The 15,611-nt window shown below is 38.8% G+C and overlaps 2 protein-coding genes across 2 annotated transcripts in view; one reads left to right on the top strand and one right to left on the bottom strand.

The window, feature by feature from the left end:
- furinb (furin (paired basic amino acid cleaving enzyme) b) overlaps window positions 1-13,031 on the top strand; it is a 140,943-nt gene extending 127,912 nt beyond the window's left edge. The window contains exon 16 of the mRNA XM_088006340.1: window positions 9,955-13,031. Coding sequence (XP_087862466.1) covers window positions 9,955-10,691 — 737 coding nt within the window. The 3' untranslated portion in view covers window positions 10,692-13,031. The remainder of the gene's footprint in view (window positions 1-9,954) is intronic.
- On the bottom strand, window positions 3,395-7,194 carry LOC148158674 (uncharacterized). The gene is made up of 4 exons (XM_088006339.1): window positions 6,660-7,194; window positions 5,338-5,421; window positions 4,665-4,757; window positions 3,395-3,776 (listed from the first exon to the last, which is right to left on the bottom strand). The coding sequence occupies exons 1-4, from the start codon at window positions 6,771-6,773 to the stop codon at window positions 3,609-3,611; spliced, it is 459 nt and encodes a 152-aa protein (XP_087862465.1). The 5' UTR covers window positions 6,774-7,194; the 3' UTR covers window positions 3,395-3,608.
- Window positions 13,032-15,611: the final 2,580 nt, after the last annotated feature.

The raw sequence follows: 15,611 nt of genomic DNA, 5'->3' as shown, positions 1-15,611 counted from the left end.
AGTAAACAGTGTCCGCCTCGATGTAATTTACTCTCACTGTAAGTCCAACTGAAAACATCAGTGAACAAACGGCTTCATGAGGTCCGAGGGAGGACAAGAAATATGGGCTTTGAACGTCTAATGTAACAAAAGCAGTGCTGCAAAACTGAAAACCTGTCGAGATGTTAGCCTCAACTGAAACTGACAGGCAAGTAGAAGAGTAAGCAGAAAAGATGGATCGGGTGGAAGAGTATGTTGACAGGACAACTTTGAGCGCTGCCCTTCATAAATCTGGCAAGAAGAAATTATAAGAAGCTACGATTTCAGTTTGCCGCAACGTAGACGGCGCTGCAGGAGGGAGAAACGTTTAATATTAATTTTACTCATTGCCCTGAAAATATGACCAAAGTCCAGAGTGAAGTCTAAGACAGAACATATGGCAAGTCTTGAAAATTCACATTCACACTCTGAGCTTAAACTTATGCTATAAATGTTCTTCAATAATGAACAGCAAACAAAATTCAGGATGTACATATGTAAACTCCCATAGAAACAACAAAAACATGGTGTGAATACAACATCACTAATCTTTTTTTTACCACTTTGAAGTTCATGGTTTTAACATGACATAACATGGAAACGTTTAAGGGATGTAAAGACATTCCTCTGGTACTGCATTGTCTGGGTTTCAAACAGTGCAGTACCAGAGTAATGCATTGTTTCAAATGCCTGTTATGAAACAGGCCTCGGGTCTGCGTGTGTTTGGCGTCGTGGCGTCTGCAACGCAAATGTTGTGAATGCAGATGAGGCGTTCACAGGCCCCCCCGTGCATCTGTTTATTTGTGCACCATAAATTAGCACGTTGCCATATGTCATACAAGCGTGTTGGGCATAGTGGGAACAGCAGGTGAAAATAAAACCACAATAATGCAAGAGCTTCCGACAATCTCAACAGAGACGCACAAGGTCAGAAATGTTTTGGGGGTTTTTTCCCCCTTTGATCCGTCAGACTCTCTCTCCTTAATCATCCAGATTAAATCTGCTCTCACTGCTAATCCTTTCATTCACACACCCCCAGTTTCCTAATGACTTCCCAGACATGAAATCCAGAACTGCCAGAAATGAAGCTAAATATATGAGAGGAAGAGACAGAAAAGAGAAATTTTCTGTCAGCGCAAGAAGATAATTAAACTTGGGAAGATTTCTGGAAAACTTGAAAAATATCTAGGCGCTGCTAAAGGAGTAAAAGCCTTGAGATGATTAATAAAATAGCATCTCCCAGCACTGTGTGAAGACAAATAAAGTTTTCTCTAATCTTGTTTTACGCTTCTTCTTTTTTAATTTAGGCGAAATAAACTTCAATTCTGATCTACTACACCAGATTCTTCTTATAAATGTTCTCATTTAGGGATGGAGGACAATCAACTGTTGCTATTTAAGGGTTTAAACCCAGAGAAAGCTAAGAAAGCCCAGAAGCTGTGTTACTGATATATTGCATCCATCCACTGATTTCACCTTATCTGAAATTGGGTCACAAGAATAACAGGTCCAGGAGGGACGCTCAGCCATCCCTCGGGAGAGTTCAGGGCCTGCAGCCAGAAGATCTAATCTATCTTAGTCAAAATGACATCAAGTTGAGAAACAGCCTCTTCACACTGTTTAATCATAGCTTTAACTTCAGCATCGTGTTGCCTCGTGAACGTCCAGAGACTTGAACCCCAACTGGGTTTGTGCTCCGATGTCCGGAATATTTTAGAAACTACGGGGAAAAATATAAAATTGAGCCTGGAAAATGAAGAACTTGCAGGAAGCCTGTTGCTGACCACAACAGACCAGAGCAGCTTCCCTATTACTGCAAACGAGGCTTCTCCGCTTCAGGCTCTACCTGACCTCTGACCTCGAGGGAGCAGTCTACCGTTCAGTGTTTTCATTATGTTAGAGTGTAAACTATGATTCTATTTTTTCTCTCATTTGTATTTCATGCAGCGATTCTTTTATTTTACCAACAAAAAAAAAATAAAATAATGACCTCAGAAGTTTAATTTATTAAAGCAACGATCATCAAACACATGAGATCACAGTAAAATTGATCAGCTAAGAGCAACAAACACATTAGATGAAGGTTCCTGATGACCATCGCTGCAGCAGGGAAAAAAAAAAAAACATCCTCGTCTTGGTCAGCCGTTTGAAGATCATCTTTTTAAGCCAGATGTTTTGAACAGATGACGTTTCTGTTCTCAATCTCACTAAAAGATTACGTCTGATGGAGGCTTGAGGGTATTAAATCATTCATCATGTTGTCCATTCGGTTTAAATAAGGCTCAGCTTCTTCAGACGGAATTTAACTTTAATTAAAAGTGGAGAAATTAACTTTACAAGAGAAGGTTTGGAAACAGATTGATGAGCTGATTCCACTGACGTGTTGAAATCGTTCTTAGCTGATTATACTTAAACTTCTCATTCATTTATGCAATGTACCCACTCTACTTCTTGGATGGTTTGTTCAGGCCAGATCATTCGGAGCGCACTATATGTTTCCAAGTACTTATTGTTGTGCTTTTCAATGGACATACTTGAAAAGGATGTGATATTCAGAAAGCACAGTTACTCTTACGTCAGCGGCTGGCTGTGGCCTTTAGAAGACATATTGACATCCTAACAGACTGTGTAGGCGACGGGGGGGGGAAATATTTGTGTTTCAAGGTAAAACCAGTATGATGAAGGAGGTTTTCAGGAACATTCTCAGAAATCCTTTTAGAACGTTTCTGCAAAATGGATTGTAAGAATCTCCTCTTTGGCATTGTGCACTGAAAAAAATAACTCTTTGGATTAACATAAAAAAATCATGGAAAGATTTTCCACCTGATTACTTTGCTTTATTTCAGCACTATGTAATTTTGTTACTCCGATTTAAAGGAAATGTGTTGGCTCAACTTAATTTATTAAGGTTATTCCAATTTAAAGGAAATGTGTTGGTTCAACTTAATTTATTAAGGTTATTCCAATTTAAAGCAAATGTGTTGGTTCAACTTAATTTATTAAGGTTATTCCAATTTAAAGCAAATGTGTTGGTTCAACTTAATTTATTAAGGTTATTCCAATTTAAAGCAAATGTGTTGGTTCAACTTAATTTTTGTGGTTGATTCAACTTATTTACTTTAGTTGGACCCAATGTAATTTAATAGAGCCAGCCTAACTAATTTTACACTGATAACTTCACACTACTTAAGTTGATCCAACTCATGAAAATTAAGTTAGCTGAACAAACATGCTTCATGCTGAAAGAAAGCTATTTAATCGTGTGGAAAATCTTTCCATGATTGAATTATGTTAATTCAAAGACATTTTCTTAAGTGCTATTAAATGAAGTGTTTTAAGACCACACTGAAAGAAGAAAGAACACTCAACAATGAGAAAAAGTACAACATGAACTGTATTTTCAAAATTGTTATCCATTTTCTTTTTACACAGCACAAAAAACAGCTGAGTTGAAAGTTGAAATAAACAACAAAAGGTCAGTTTTGTTATTCCAGAAAAAAACTGGGCTGTGTTTAGCATAGATCAAATTCTTAACAACATAAAAAGTGTCAGTAAATTCGCTCAACTTTGCGAACTGTGACAGTTAAAATTTAGTTTTCGACTGCAGTCTTTGGAAAAACATGTAAAGATAGATTGCTCAAGTTGTTCATCACTTCCACCGCCTCCAGGAGAATCCCAACATCCTCAATGGCATCGCCAGGCTCTGCACTCTCCGGTCGGATAACAGATTCCACAGACGGTCTCGGCCATTTGTGCACCTTGATGATGGGAACAAGGGTGGGGATTTGGGGAGGAGAGATTTCACATCTCATTAAATAAAAAAATAACTTTACACTTGTTTGGCTGACTCACCAACAGCTAAGGTCCATCAAAGACCTGTCTGTGTTAATTGTGAGTCCAGTGGTAAGATTTCCCATTTAGAAAAGTACCATATTTTCTGCACCATAAGGTGCACCTAAAAGCCTTACATTTTCACAAAAATCGTCTTATAATCCGGTGCACCTTGTGGTGCGGAAAATACGGTATATTGTCTCATATGGAAAAACATGAAGAGAAGGGATGAATCCCAAATAGGCCCCATATTCCATGGCCTGTTCTCCTCAATTGAAATGACAGTCTGAGGATCCACCACACAGACTGTCATTCTAAACCAGTCCTACTTATGTGCAAACAAAGCCCTGACTCTGTACACAAACCAAACATCTTATACATGAAGAACCTGTCTTGTTTTCTGGATGGAGGAAATGTCATGACTATGTGTGGTAGTTATTTCCAAATAGATCAGTACTAACATCTTAGGTAAAGTTAGTTCATATTTTTGTCTGCGTATGAAACAATGCTGTTAGAAAAAAAGGCTAAATAAAACAGGCCAAAGATCTTTTTGTGGAGTTTAACTCACCTAAAAATCCTCATTTTAAACCCACTTAACAATAACTGTAATTATATCAATCTTACTAATGATTATCCTTTTCTGTTGGAGAAATCTAAAAGCATCTCAAAAGTCAAATTAAAATTGAATGTACCCAAGTGAAAAAAAAAGTTTTAATGATCATCTCTTACTTTAAATTTATTGGTAATTCACAGGAAGTCCAATTAACTCCAACTATAATCACCTCTTTTGTGGACACAAAGATAAATTAACATACCATGTACTCTTTCTCCAGCTTCTCTGGATCTTCATCCAGGTACGCACACAGGCCTTTTAGGATCCACTCTCGTCTGACTTCAGCAGTGTTTTCCTAAATATGCAGATCAGAAAACAATGAGAACCGCAAAAATCCAGCAGTATACTATAGGGTCACATACTTGAAAACTTAGCTACATTCAAAGGAAGTCACAACGAAAGTGATCAGTGGCTTGCAGCCTATTTGAAAGATCTTTAAAATTGTTATTCTCCTTTCATTATGCCATGACTAAAATTAAGTTTAACATTTTATTTAAACTTCTAACTGAAGCTGTCACCTAAGAAATATTTATGTCTGAAACAAGGGTACAGTATAGGGGGATATACTGTGAAAAATCTATTTCCTCTGCCTTCTCTCAGTGCTAGAAACAACCAGTCAGTGGCAGGAGAGTTTTAGTGCGGTCAATCCCAATCTCATGTTGCTGCTCATCCTTCTTCCCCCTTGCTCTGTACTATTCTGTAGCTAGCATAGGGCTGATAGCAGCTCATAGACAGAGAGAGACAACACTCCTTACAGTTCCACATCCCCACGCAAATAAAGACAAATAAAACTGACTTGCCAAATACAAGTTCAGCTGAACCCTTATGATCGCTCTAACACTTGATTCAGTCATTTTAGATCTGGCAAAACTTACCATTAGCCACTGCAATCTAAAACTTGATGGCCGATGACCCCCTTCACCAGTGCTTATGTAGGTGGATAACAGACAGGTGATGTTCTGAAAGAGATCAGATTTTCAAACATTAAAATATGTAATTCACCCTGAGCAGAGTTGTATCTGAACATTCAAACTTTTAGTACAAGTCTCTTGAATGCATCATGAATCAATAAATCAAATTTTATTTGTACAGCACATTTCAGCAGAAAGGCATTTCAAAGTGCTTTACATAATTAACAACAGAAACACAGAGTCATGCAACATTTAATATACAGTGAAACAGATAAAAAGTAAAGTCAAAAACATTAAAAACATTGAAGACATTAAAACCGCCTAATTTAGCTAAGCAACTCTAAACAGGTGGGTTTTAAGTTGAGATTTAAAGGCACCCAGTGTTTCAGCTGTTCTGAAACTGAATATAACCACAAGCATGTATGTGCAGAACAGTGGTGACTTGAACATGGTAGAAAGCAATAAAAATATAAAACATAAAAATCTAAACAAAAACCTCAACATTTCAAAATTAAACCGATAAACTTAAAGATTGTTTTTGAACTACAATTATTTATGGAAAAACAAGTACAATAACAAAATACATCTTTAGAGCAGATGAATATATGTATTTAAAAAATAAGAAAGCTCAAGTCTGTTCATGGACTAATAGGAATAATGGACAATCCTCTGAGTGTTTCAGCCAGAAAACAATACTAGAAATCCATAGTTAGAAGGTGGACATTTATGTGGACATTGCAAGCACATTTAAAGCTCTAACAGCAAAGGTTTCCGCAGGTTCCTCTGACTCAAATTTAATACTTTTTATTAATAAGTGAAGAATCTGTATTACGATAGAAAGCCACAAAAGTGTGTGTGCATCCAATGTCCACTCTGCATTTACCTACATAATAACAGTACTGAAATTAAATAATAATAAAAAAACATTTAAATAGACTTATGTTTGGCCCCATTGTTTACAATCCACTAAACCTCAGACTTCAGAGTTTGTATGGCACCAGATGCTGAATTTACATCAGTCCAACTTTTTTCCAGGGAGTTTTAACAACCTCAGGAGGAGCAAAACTGTGACATTTATGGGGTCCGTTTTTTGTCTTGACAGCAGCTTTGTGACCCTTACACTGCTTCATGTGATGTTAGCATGATTTGAGTACATCAATTACATAGAAACGTGACCGAACATAGAAAAAAATGTTTTTTTTTTTTAAGTCTGATGATTTTAATTTGCATCTTTTTATTTCGATTTTTATTTTGATTTAGACGGATGAAAATAGACTGAATCTTACCTTTTTCAAATTAAGCAGATCCAAATCAGGAATCTTCCCGCTTCTCTTGAAAGAACAGTTTGAAGTTTTCCCAGACACAAGATCTCGCGTGATCTTCCGTAATTTCGCTAGCATCTCGCGTGATCTTCCATAATTTCGCTAGCATCTCGCGTGATCTTTCGTAATCTCGCCAGTGTCTCGCGTGATCTCCGGGTCTCGCTAGACCCTCTTCGGCGGGAGATTAGTCTGACTAAATTGAATCACGTTGTCTCAACTCGAATACATTTTTATTAACGCTAGGTTGTTGAATTTTATGTTTATTTGACGTGATTTTGTCATATTTGCATTTGAAACATAAAATAATTCTGTTAAACATGTTATTTTTTATAAATGCAATAACCACTTCAATTCAGTTGTGCTTTGACACAAGCATGGAGCAAGCAGGAAATGGTGCAAATGTTAGAAAAACGCCGATTAATTACCAGCTAACCATCACTTCATGTGATGTTAACACATGTTAGCCACTGACATGAGTACATCAATTACATAGTGTGAAGGTATCACTGTTAAATAAGTTGGTTTCAACTAAATTTGCATTCATCTTAATCAAGTAAAGTCAATTATTTGGTCCAAAACATTGCAAATTAGTTGGTCTGGTTCTATTAAATTACATTGGGTCCAACTAAAGTAAATAAGTTGAATCGGGATCTGCCGTGATCTCGCTCGTCGCCTCCAGCACAAGATCAGTCTGACTATAATGAATCGTGTTATCTCAACATGATTCAATTTCATAAACGTTAAGTTGATGAATTTCTTGTTTGTTCAACATGATTTTATCACGTTTTTGTTTAAAACATGAAATTATTGTGTTAAAAGTACATGATATTTTTTTATTAATCTAATAACCCCCTAAGTTCATTTTTTTGAGTGTGATTACTGGAGCTTAGGTAATGAACACTGCAGCTCGTTGAGGCATTAAAACACACCCTGGTGCACCAGTGTTAACATGGCAGATATGTTATACAAAGAAAGCTTGACTGGGGACAGTTTTATCTCCTCTTTTTATTTATTTATTTGTTTATTTTGCACAAAAAAACAACATAGTATCACAGTCTGACACATGAGAGGTGACTCTTAAATATCATAACTGTCTGTCAAGAATGCATTAACTTCATAGACATCAACTGGTCTATTCCTGTTTCAATGTTTCTTAAAAAAATATTACTGATTGTTGTTTATGTGCCATTGCTGTTTAATTCATTTTCCTTCTGAAAAATCTGTAAATGCAGTTTAGATTTAGAAAATATTGAGTATGATTATTGTGAAGCAGCTCATTTACACAACATAATATTATTACTCTTGCCAATCTGATACCAGATTTTATCTCTAAAGCTGTATTTGTTTGAGGCTCTAATAGGTTGATAGACTAACCCTAACCATTTCCCTAAGATGCAACATAATTATTTTTTGTTATTGTTTGATAGTTGTTTTTTTTTTGTTTGTTTGTTTTTTTTATCACAGTAAATACATCAAATATTGTCACTATTGCAGATCCCTGGTTTTCAGCTAATATCTCTTTGGTCCAGACATATTTTAGGTGCCGGATTTTACTATCCAGTGTATTTTAAATTTTTTTTAATTTTGTATCTTTTTTATTTACAGTTTCAGCTTAAGAAATGGGAGCATATTTGGTTTTGTTTGTGACAGGCTGCTGGGAACAAACTGCATGGTCAGGTTCAAGGGCTGGAATGAAATGAGAAAAAAAAAATTCATCCAGTTTTAAATGAAGATTTTTAAATGACCTTCAGCCGATTAGGAAGATATATTAAATGAAAAGTTGTAGCGTTAGTAGCTTAAGTCTTTTAACAATTATGAGTAGTTTTTTTTTCCCTTTAACTTGCAAAAACAAAACAAGATTTTAAGATTAGATAAGGCAAAGTTTTAGATTTTCTTTATTTTCCAGTAGCAAAAGACATTTTGATTCATGTTCATACGTCAAACAGTCTCATAAATTCTCTGAATCAGCCCGAAAGCTGCAAACATTTTGTTTCCAGTCAGCTCTGGACATCGCACTAAAATAAATCACTTTGAAGTTTCTGTGTATTTCTCAGGATGCTTGGTCAATTTCAATTCAACATGAAATCTGACAGGCGCTCATAACCAACGAAGTCAAGAATCATTTTTCTGTTAAATAATCAATCAGTGTCCACTCGCTGTTGATTAAGAAACACACACACAACAACAAAGAAAGCATCAAATAACAAAAAACCTACTTAAAAAAAGAGTACTTCTGGCCCACACACTACAGATTCAAGAATTAATATTTAACAGGGAAACAGAAACTAAAATCAACAATTAAAACTGATTCAGAGTCTCGCCATTAGATAATTCTGAACTCTTAATATTTAATATTGATCTAGGGGGGGAGGGGGGGGGAGATGGAAACGTGATAGATTCAAAATCCCAGGATCGCCTTCATGGCTCCCCAACTTTCTCGGCAGCAACAGTAGAAAAAACAGAGTGCCTTACTTGAGACCCAACTTGCTGTTTTGTCGGCTCCCGCTGAAGCAGCCCGGGTCTCCGTTTGGCCGATGGAGGTGTCTTGGCACAAATTGCAGTCCTTGCATACTGGGAGCAGAAGGTCAGAGTAAAACTGCATGAGATGCACTATTGCCTGGTTCTGCTCCAAGGATGGCAGGTGGCGTTCTTCCTTCTGGCACCGGGGGGACAGTTGCGTGGATGGTCCAAACTTTGGGTCACACTGGAACTGGTGGCTGATGCAATGAAGGATGCAGCTTAAAATAAATCACTGTGTTAAGCTGAGCATGCCTCCACACTGTGTGGGGAAACTTTTAATCTTTCACCAGTTTCACACAAAACTGCATACAAAAAAAAAGGTGTGATGTGGACAACAACAAAAAAAAAACATTTAATGCAGCCAATGTGAGGGAATGGGCGATCAGTTCCTTTGAGTCCAGAAGAAAGCCTCCTGGTTATTGGTGTCCTGAGTTCACCTGCGGGGTTGGTGTGTTTTGTTGGGAGACGATTAACCAATCAGATGGCTGCATGTGTGGAATAGCTTCTAGACGAACACATCCTGGCAAGATCATATTTGGAGATGCTGGGCCGACGACCGCAGCAGAGTTTGTTTTGACAGAGTCTCCGGTCCTTTGAGACAGAGACTTTTTAGGTAATGTTCACATTACCTAAAAACGCTACAGTGATGTTGCTGTGTACTTTTCACTGTGTTGTTTTCTAAGTTGTTTTTTTTATTATTATTATTATTCCCTGATCTTTTTTTTTTGTCCTCTTCTAGAGTGCAGCCCGGGCTTCTCCCTTTTCCTCCAGGGCTGTGTGAAGTTTTGCCCCCCAGGCTTCACGTCGGGCCCACAGCTGCTCAACCTCTCTCTGGAGAACTGGGTGGACTTGTCCTCTGTTCAGGCCTGCCTGTCTTGCCACCCATCCTGCCTCACCTGCTCAGGCGCTGGACCTACAGACTGCCTGTCCTGTCCAACACACAGCCACTTAGTCTTCACCTCCTGCCTGTACCAGAACCAGGTCCAGAGGAAATCCCCCCTTACCGGAGGACTGCAGGGTGAAGAAGATGAGCCGGAGGTGAAGACACCAGCAGCGGCGGCGGCGGCGGCGGCGGCGGCGGGAGCAAACGTGAATGGCGGAGGAGCTGAAGAGCCGCCAGGACTCAGCGCTTCTCCGCCCTCTCAGCTTCCTGTCGTCGTGGCGGTTCTCAGCTGTGCCTTGATCCTGGCTGCCTTCGTCGGGGTCTTCTTCTTGCTTCAGGTGCGCTCTGGAGACGCCGCTCTGACCTGGAGGACCAAACTGTCCTCTGTGTTTTCAGACACCAGGAGGACACGGCTGGGCCTCGGCTTGGGCTTCCAGCGGGGGCGGGAGAGGAAGGCTCGGATATGCTACAAGGGGATCCCCACTGTGTGGGCGGACGAGGACACCGTCGCCTGTGAGTCTGAATCAGACAGCGAGGAAGTGGACGGCCAGAGCGAGAGGACAGCTTTTATCAAGACGCAGAGCTTGCTGTAGCTGGAGCAGCTTCAGGCGCCGCGGTTTCTCACACCGCGGCGCGGAGGGTGTGAGATCTGACTGTGCCAGAGGTGATAACATGAAGGAGAAACACAGGCCTTACCGTCCCATCAGCACTACATCCTAATGCATTACCTATTTATTTGCCTTTTAATAATACAACTGATTTCACTGATCGCTTATGTCATCTGTTTTATCCATTATGTCCTTAAATCTGTCACCAATGCAGTGTGTTGCAAAAGTAAAATAAAATAAAACAAATGTCCATGTTGTCTGGTAAAAACACCAACTTCAGTGTATTTCACTGGGATGTTTATGTGATAGACCACAAGGCGCCATATATTTGTGACATGAAGTTAAGAGTGTGCATATTTATATTTTACAAATAAAACACCTGAAAGGTATGAAGGACACCTGCACTCAGCTGCCAAACTACTTTGTGAAACCAACTTCTGCTGAAATTACAGCTCAGGTTTATTGATCGTTCAAAGATCAACCTTTATTGGGCCCATTTTGTGTCCATATCAACACTAATCAGCTTCCCTGTCCCCTTATGACGTAAAGGATCCCCTCTGCATGATAATACCACCGTAATGTTGTCATGGAGAGGATCAGTTTTTGTTTCTGTTTATAACACAAAGTATTTTTCTTGTATCTCAGAAACTTACATTGTTGCCTCATCTGACCTTTGTGGCTTCACAAAGTAGTTTTGGGAGTACATGCTTTTTGTCTTCCCTCTACACAGCATTTTGCAAGCTTTAAATTGGACTTTTAATGGCCTTCTCTCTACAACATCTTTCTCATCAAATCTCCTCTGTTAGGACCAGATTTTCTAAGGGCATAACTAACAATTGACCTGTCAACAGATTTACTAATAATGTAACTTTTAAAGCCAGTGGTTTGCACTATAAACGGTGGCCTAACTACTAATGGACACCACGCTGCATGCTTAACATTTTATTTGTAAGAAAAAACAATTAAGCCATCTACAATTGATCGTCCATTTCATAGTCGTCCACAGTTCTCTGTTGGTCTATCATATAAAAAATATATTAAAGTATGAGACAAAAGAGGGAACGTTTAAGGGGTCTGAATACTTTTGCAATGCATTGTATGAGGTGTTATGCAAATGTTACCATTCTTAGTTTAACCACTTCATCCATGGAGGACCCACATCTGGGGGGCAATAGCAGTGGTTCCAAGAGACTCTAGGGATCAAATTCAGTGCAGTTTGCTATCAAGAAGGCAAAATGTCAACTATAACCCGACATACTTTATCTCCTACAATTCCCATAATGCAAAGCTGTACTTCATGTCATACAAGCTCTCTCCATGCTAAACGTCTTCCTACGTAAAAGCACATAATTTGGGTTGTAATGTCCTGCATACCGTCCTTACATAACTACTCTAGAGCCACACGTAGTAACAGCAGGCTGGGATCTGTGAGAAATTATCATAACTTGCTGATAAGAAAAAATATATATATAATAATAATAAATACATATACATATATATGCAGATGAAACCTTTTAAACCACGGAGCTCGTTACTTTATCAAGCACACATCTGATGGATCACGAAATCCAAGCCGAGCTTTGATAAATTTCCGTTTTGTATATATATTTATTTCCTGGCAGACTGGAGAGCGGGGAGTTGGGAGGTTTGCTTGCTGTTCATTAATAGTTGCAAAACTTTAATTTGAAGATTTCTTGGGCACAGTGGGACGCCGTGATAAAACATCCCTCAGGCTGTTTGAGCAGAAAAATGTGGAGGATGTTCCATTCTCGGTCGAGCCACAGTAGGAACACATATCTGATCTATCACTCAGAAAAACTTACTGACTCGTACATATTCACTGTATTTTTTATTTTTATTTTTTCTCTCTCTCTCTCTTTAATGACTTTATGAAATCAGTTAGCCTAAAGCTGCTTGGCCGACCTTTCGCCGCTCTGTCCCAATTGGTTGCTGCTGGTAAGAAATATGATCATTTTCTTCTCATTTTCCCCACAGAGCACGCAGTATATTGATTTCGGGGGCCTGCTCTGCCAGAACATTTTCATCAAGGTGAAGTTCCCTCCCTTTCTATTGTCAGCTCCATACATTAAATAGGCATCCACATGCTTTATTTCCCATTTGTGTAGGCTTGGCTCTACACAGGCTGAATCAAAGCCTTTGGATCTAAAGGCTGGAATAATTGCAGTAGCTGAAAAAGGAGATATCTTGTATTGCTTTTTCTATGTGTGTTTTATAGCTCTTTTTTTTATTTAACTAATAATGGTTGTTTAAAGTTGTGGAGACGAGTTCCATGCTGGATTAAAAAGATTTTGGCTGTTGCGTAAATGTGACTGAGTTTGTTTTCACTGCCAGCTTTTAAAACTTTAAGGGTTTCGGGCGGCTGAAATTCTTCCCTGGATGCGCCAAACGCCACACAAGAGAGCAGATGGTTCATCACTTCTTTATTGCCGTACGCCACTGTTGCAAATGTGTTTCCTTCACTCGGAGCGTCCGGCTTTATCAGGGTGCCAGCATTCTGTCTGTGGCATGTATGCAGCTGCAGTGAGCCGCGCTGCCAGAACGCCTTCGAGAAACCGCTCTCTTCAGCTCCAAACAGCGAGGAATTCCTTGGTTTAAATTAACTCAATATCTTCAGTTGTGTTCAAATAACAGCGTTTCAACAACACTGACCAGATCGATTATCGCTTCTGGTATAAATTATATGTCTACACGGTAATTAATTTAAAAGTGGGTTTTGTAGAGGAATGGAAAATCAACAGACCAAATAACACCTGCCACATGCAAGTTGCTGGTTTTGTGTCATTATTTTTAAAGCTGGCTTTTTCTCAAATTGATGTTTATCAGAACTGCAAGTTGACTGTATGGGGTAAGCTAAAAAAAAAAACAATCTGTACCATACAGTGCATTAAAATGAAACCTGAAATATGTTGAAGAAAATGAAACACTACCATTGAAATGGATTAAAGAATAGGAAAATAATCATCAACGATAATCAATCCAAAGAAGCTCTACTGTCACCTGTAAGTTCCTTAAACACACCAAAGCATCTTGTTTCCGGAATAAGATTAAAGGGATAGTTCAAGGTTGTTGTTTTTTAAATGAGTTTTTAAAACTGTTTGGATTTTATTAATAGTTCTCTTAGATGCCAAACTACCAAGAGGAAAGGGAAGCATATCCTCAAAGTGGTGGAAGCTAAAAATCAGCAGCTGATTGTGAGTCTTCTTGCCCTCATGTGGCAACTGGGCTACTTTTGAATTTTGGGGATGGTACAATTTTGGCTTCCCGGCCCAAGCAGTTGATGAAGGTGGATAACTTTTTTTAAGCAAAAATCTTAATGACTAATGAAATTAATAATAGTGCTGTGAGTGTCTGCAGAATGCTTCTTGAAGTACCTCCAAATCCCTGCTAATGATAAAATGGAAATTTCCTAAATTAAACATGTTCCATTAAAATATTTTGTTACAATTAGGCTTTTTTTTTTATTTGATTATTTTGAAATTGGACTGATATACAGAACTTTTTCCCACAAAAATGTCAAGTATGTTTTATTAAAATATTGCAGGTAAAAATAAACTAATTCATAAACGGATGACCAAGTGGCACCACGCGGCAAGTTATTTTAGAATAAACTTCAGGTCTTTGTGCCTGCAGGAAAAAAAATGCACCTTTATTTGTTAGCTGCAGCTTCCTCATCTGAAAAGGTGCAGCTCACTGAATGCAGAGGTAAAAAGTGTATTTATTCTCTCCTTTGTAATTAGATCTGCTGGGAAAACTCTCCGCACATTTCACAAAGGGCCCCAGCTTCGCGTTTTAAATTATGTGTTTGGAGGCACTTCACCTCCTCATTGACACAATCATTAACAGTGTCTGCAGGCTGTGCAGCGAGTGAGACTGCGATGATCAACAATAATGTACTGTAAAATATGGTTTGGCAACAATAAAGTAGCACGTTAATTAGTGCAGTGAGAACAAATCAGAAGCCCGTTAGTTGACTTCACATTAAGTTCAATCGCGCGTCGTTTCAGGGTCATTACGCGTCGTCTGCTCGTGCTGAACCCGATGCAGTCGAGGAAACGGCGCCGTCTGCAGAACGTTTCTTCAGGCACCACCAGCTCCAAATCCCCGCTGACTCACCCCTTTTCTCCTGCCCGTCGATCTCGCCCACTTTTACAAAGCATGAACTGACATCTCGTTTTATGCTGTACTTTCATTTCTGTAACCGATTCGTCTAACAGTTCCACTCAAAGGGTGTTAAACTAGGCAGGACGTGGGACGTGGAACCTGAACGCTCAGTTCCCTGCAGGTAGACAGTTCAAGTAATGAAAGCTGAAGCCGCTGGACACTCGAGTTGTGATAGTATCTCTAAAGAAATGGACTGAGCTTCTCAACCCGACTTAATGTTGCCCCCTAGTGATCAAAAATTAATTATAAATGCAGCTGTAGTTCAATAGGTTACAATCACAGAAAACTGTTAAAGGAATTCGGTTCAGAAAGTGTATTTTTGATAATAGCTTGCAGGTAATGCACGTCCAAAATTGAGTTTCTTATTACCTTTATAACTGAACAATAAAATATTTATATAAAGAAACAGCATAAGAAGTACGTCCATGAGGCGGGCAGTGTATGTACTTTATAACTGGACAAGGCCCCTTTGGTAGGAATAGGCTTTGTATTGCCACCATCTTTAGCGTGTAGCTAGCTCTCAAAGACAGAAATAAGAGATGGAGTTCAGTGAATCGTCAGCTTCCATCTGCAAAGATAAAAAGCAAACTAACATTTTGACACCCACCGTTTCTTCATCAGAATCAAACACTTTGTATTTACTCTGGCTGCTCTGCAGGCTCAGCCACCCAACTATTCATCAGTATGAACACACCCGTATAAAGCAGAATGGAAACTAAACCG

The sequence above is a fragment of the Poecilia mexicana genome, unplaced genomic scaffold (assembly GCF_051168715.1).
Source record: "Poecilia mexicana isolate PSO_F unplaced genomic scaffold, ASM5116871v1 scaffold_6, whole genome shotgun sequence".
In the NCBI taxonomy this organism is placed as follows: domain Eukaryota; kingdom Metazoa; phylum Chordata; class Actinopteri; order Cyprinodontiformes; family Poeciliidae; genus Poecilia; species Poecilia mexicana.
Note: the sequence above shows the minus strand (reverse complement) of the source record. Positions and strands in the feature narration are given on the sequence as shown.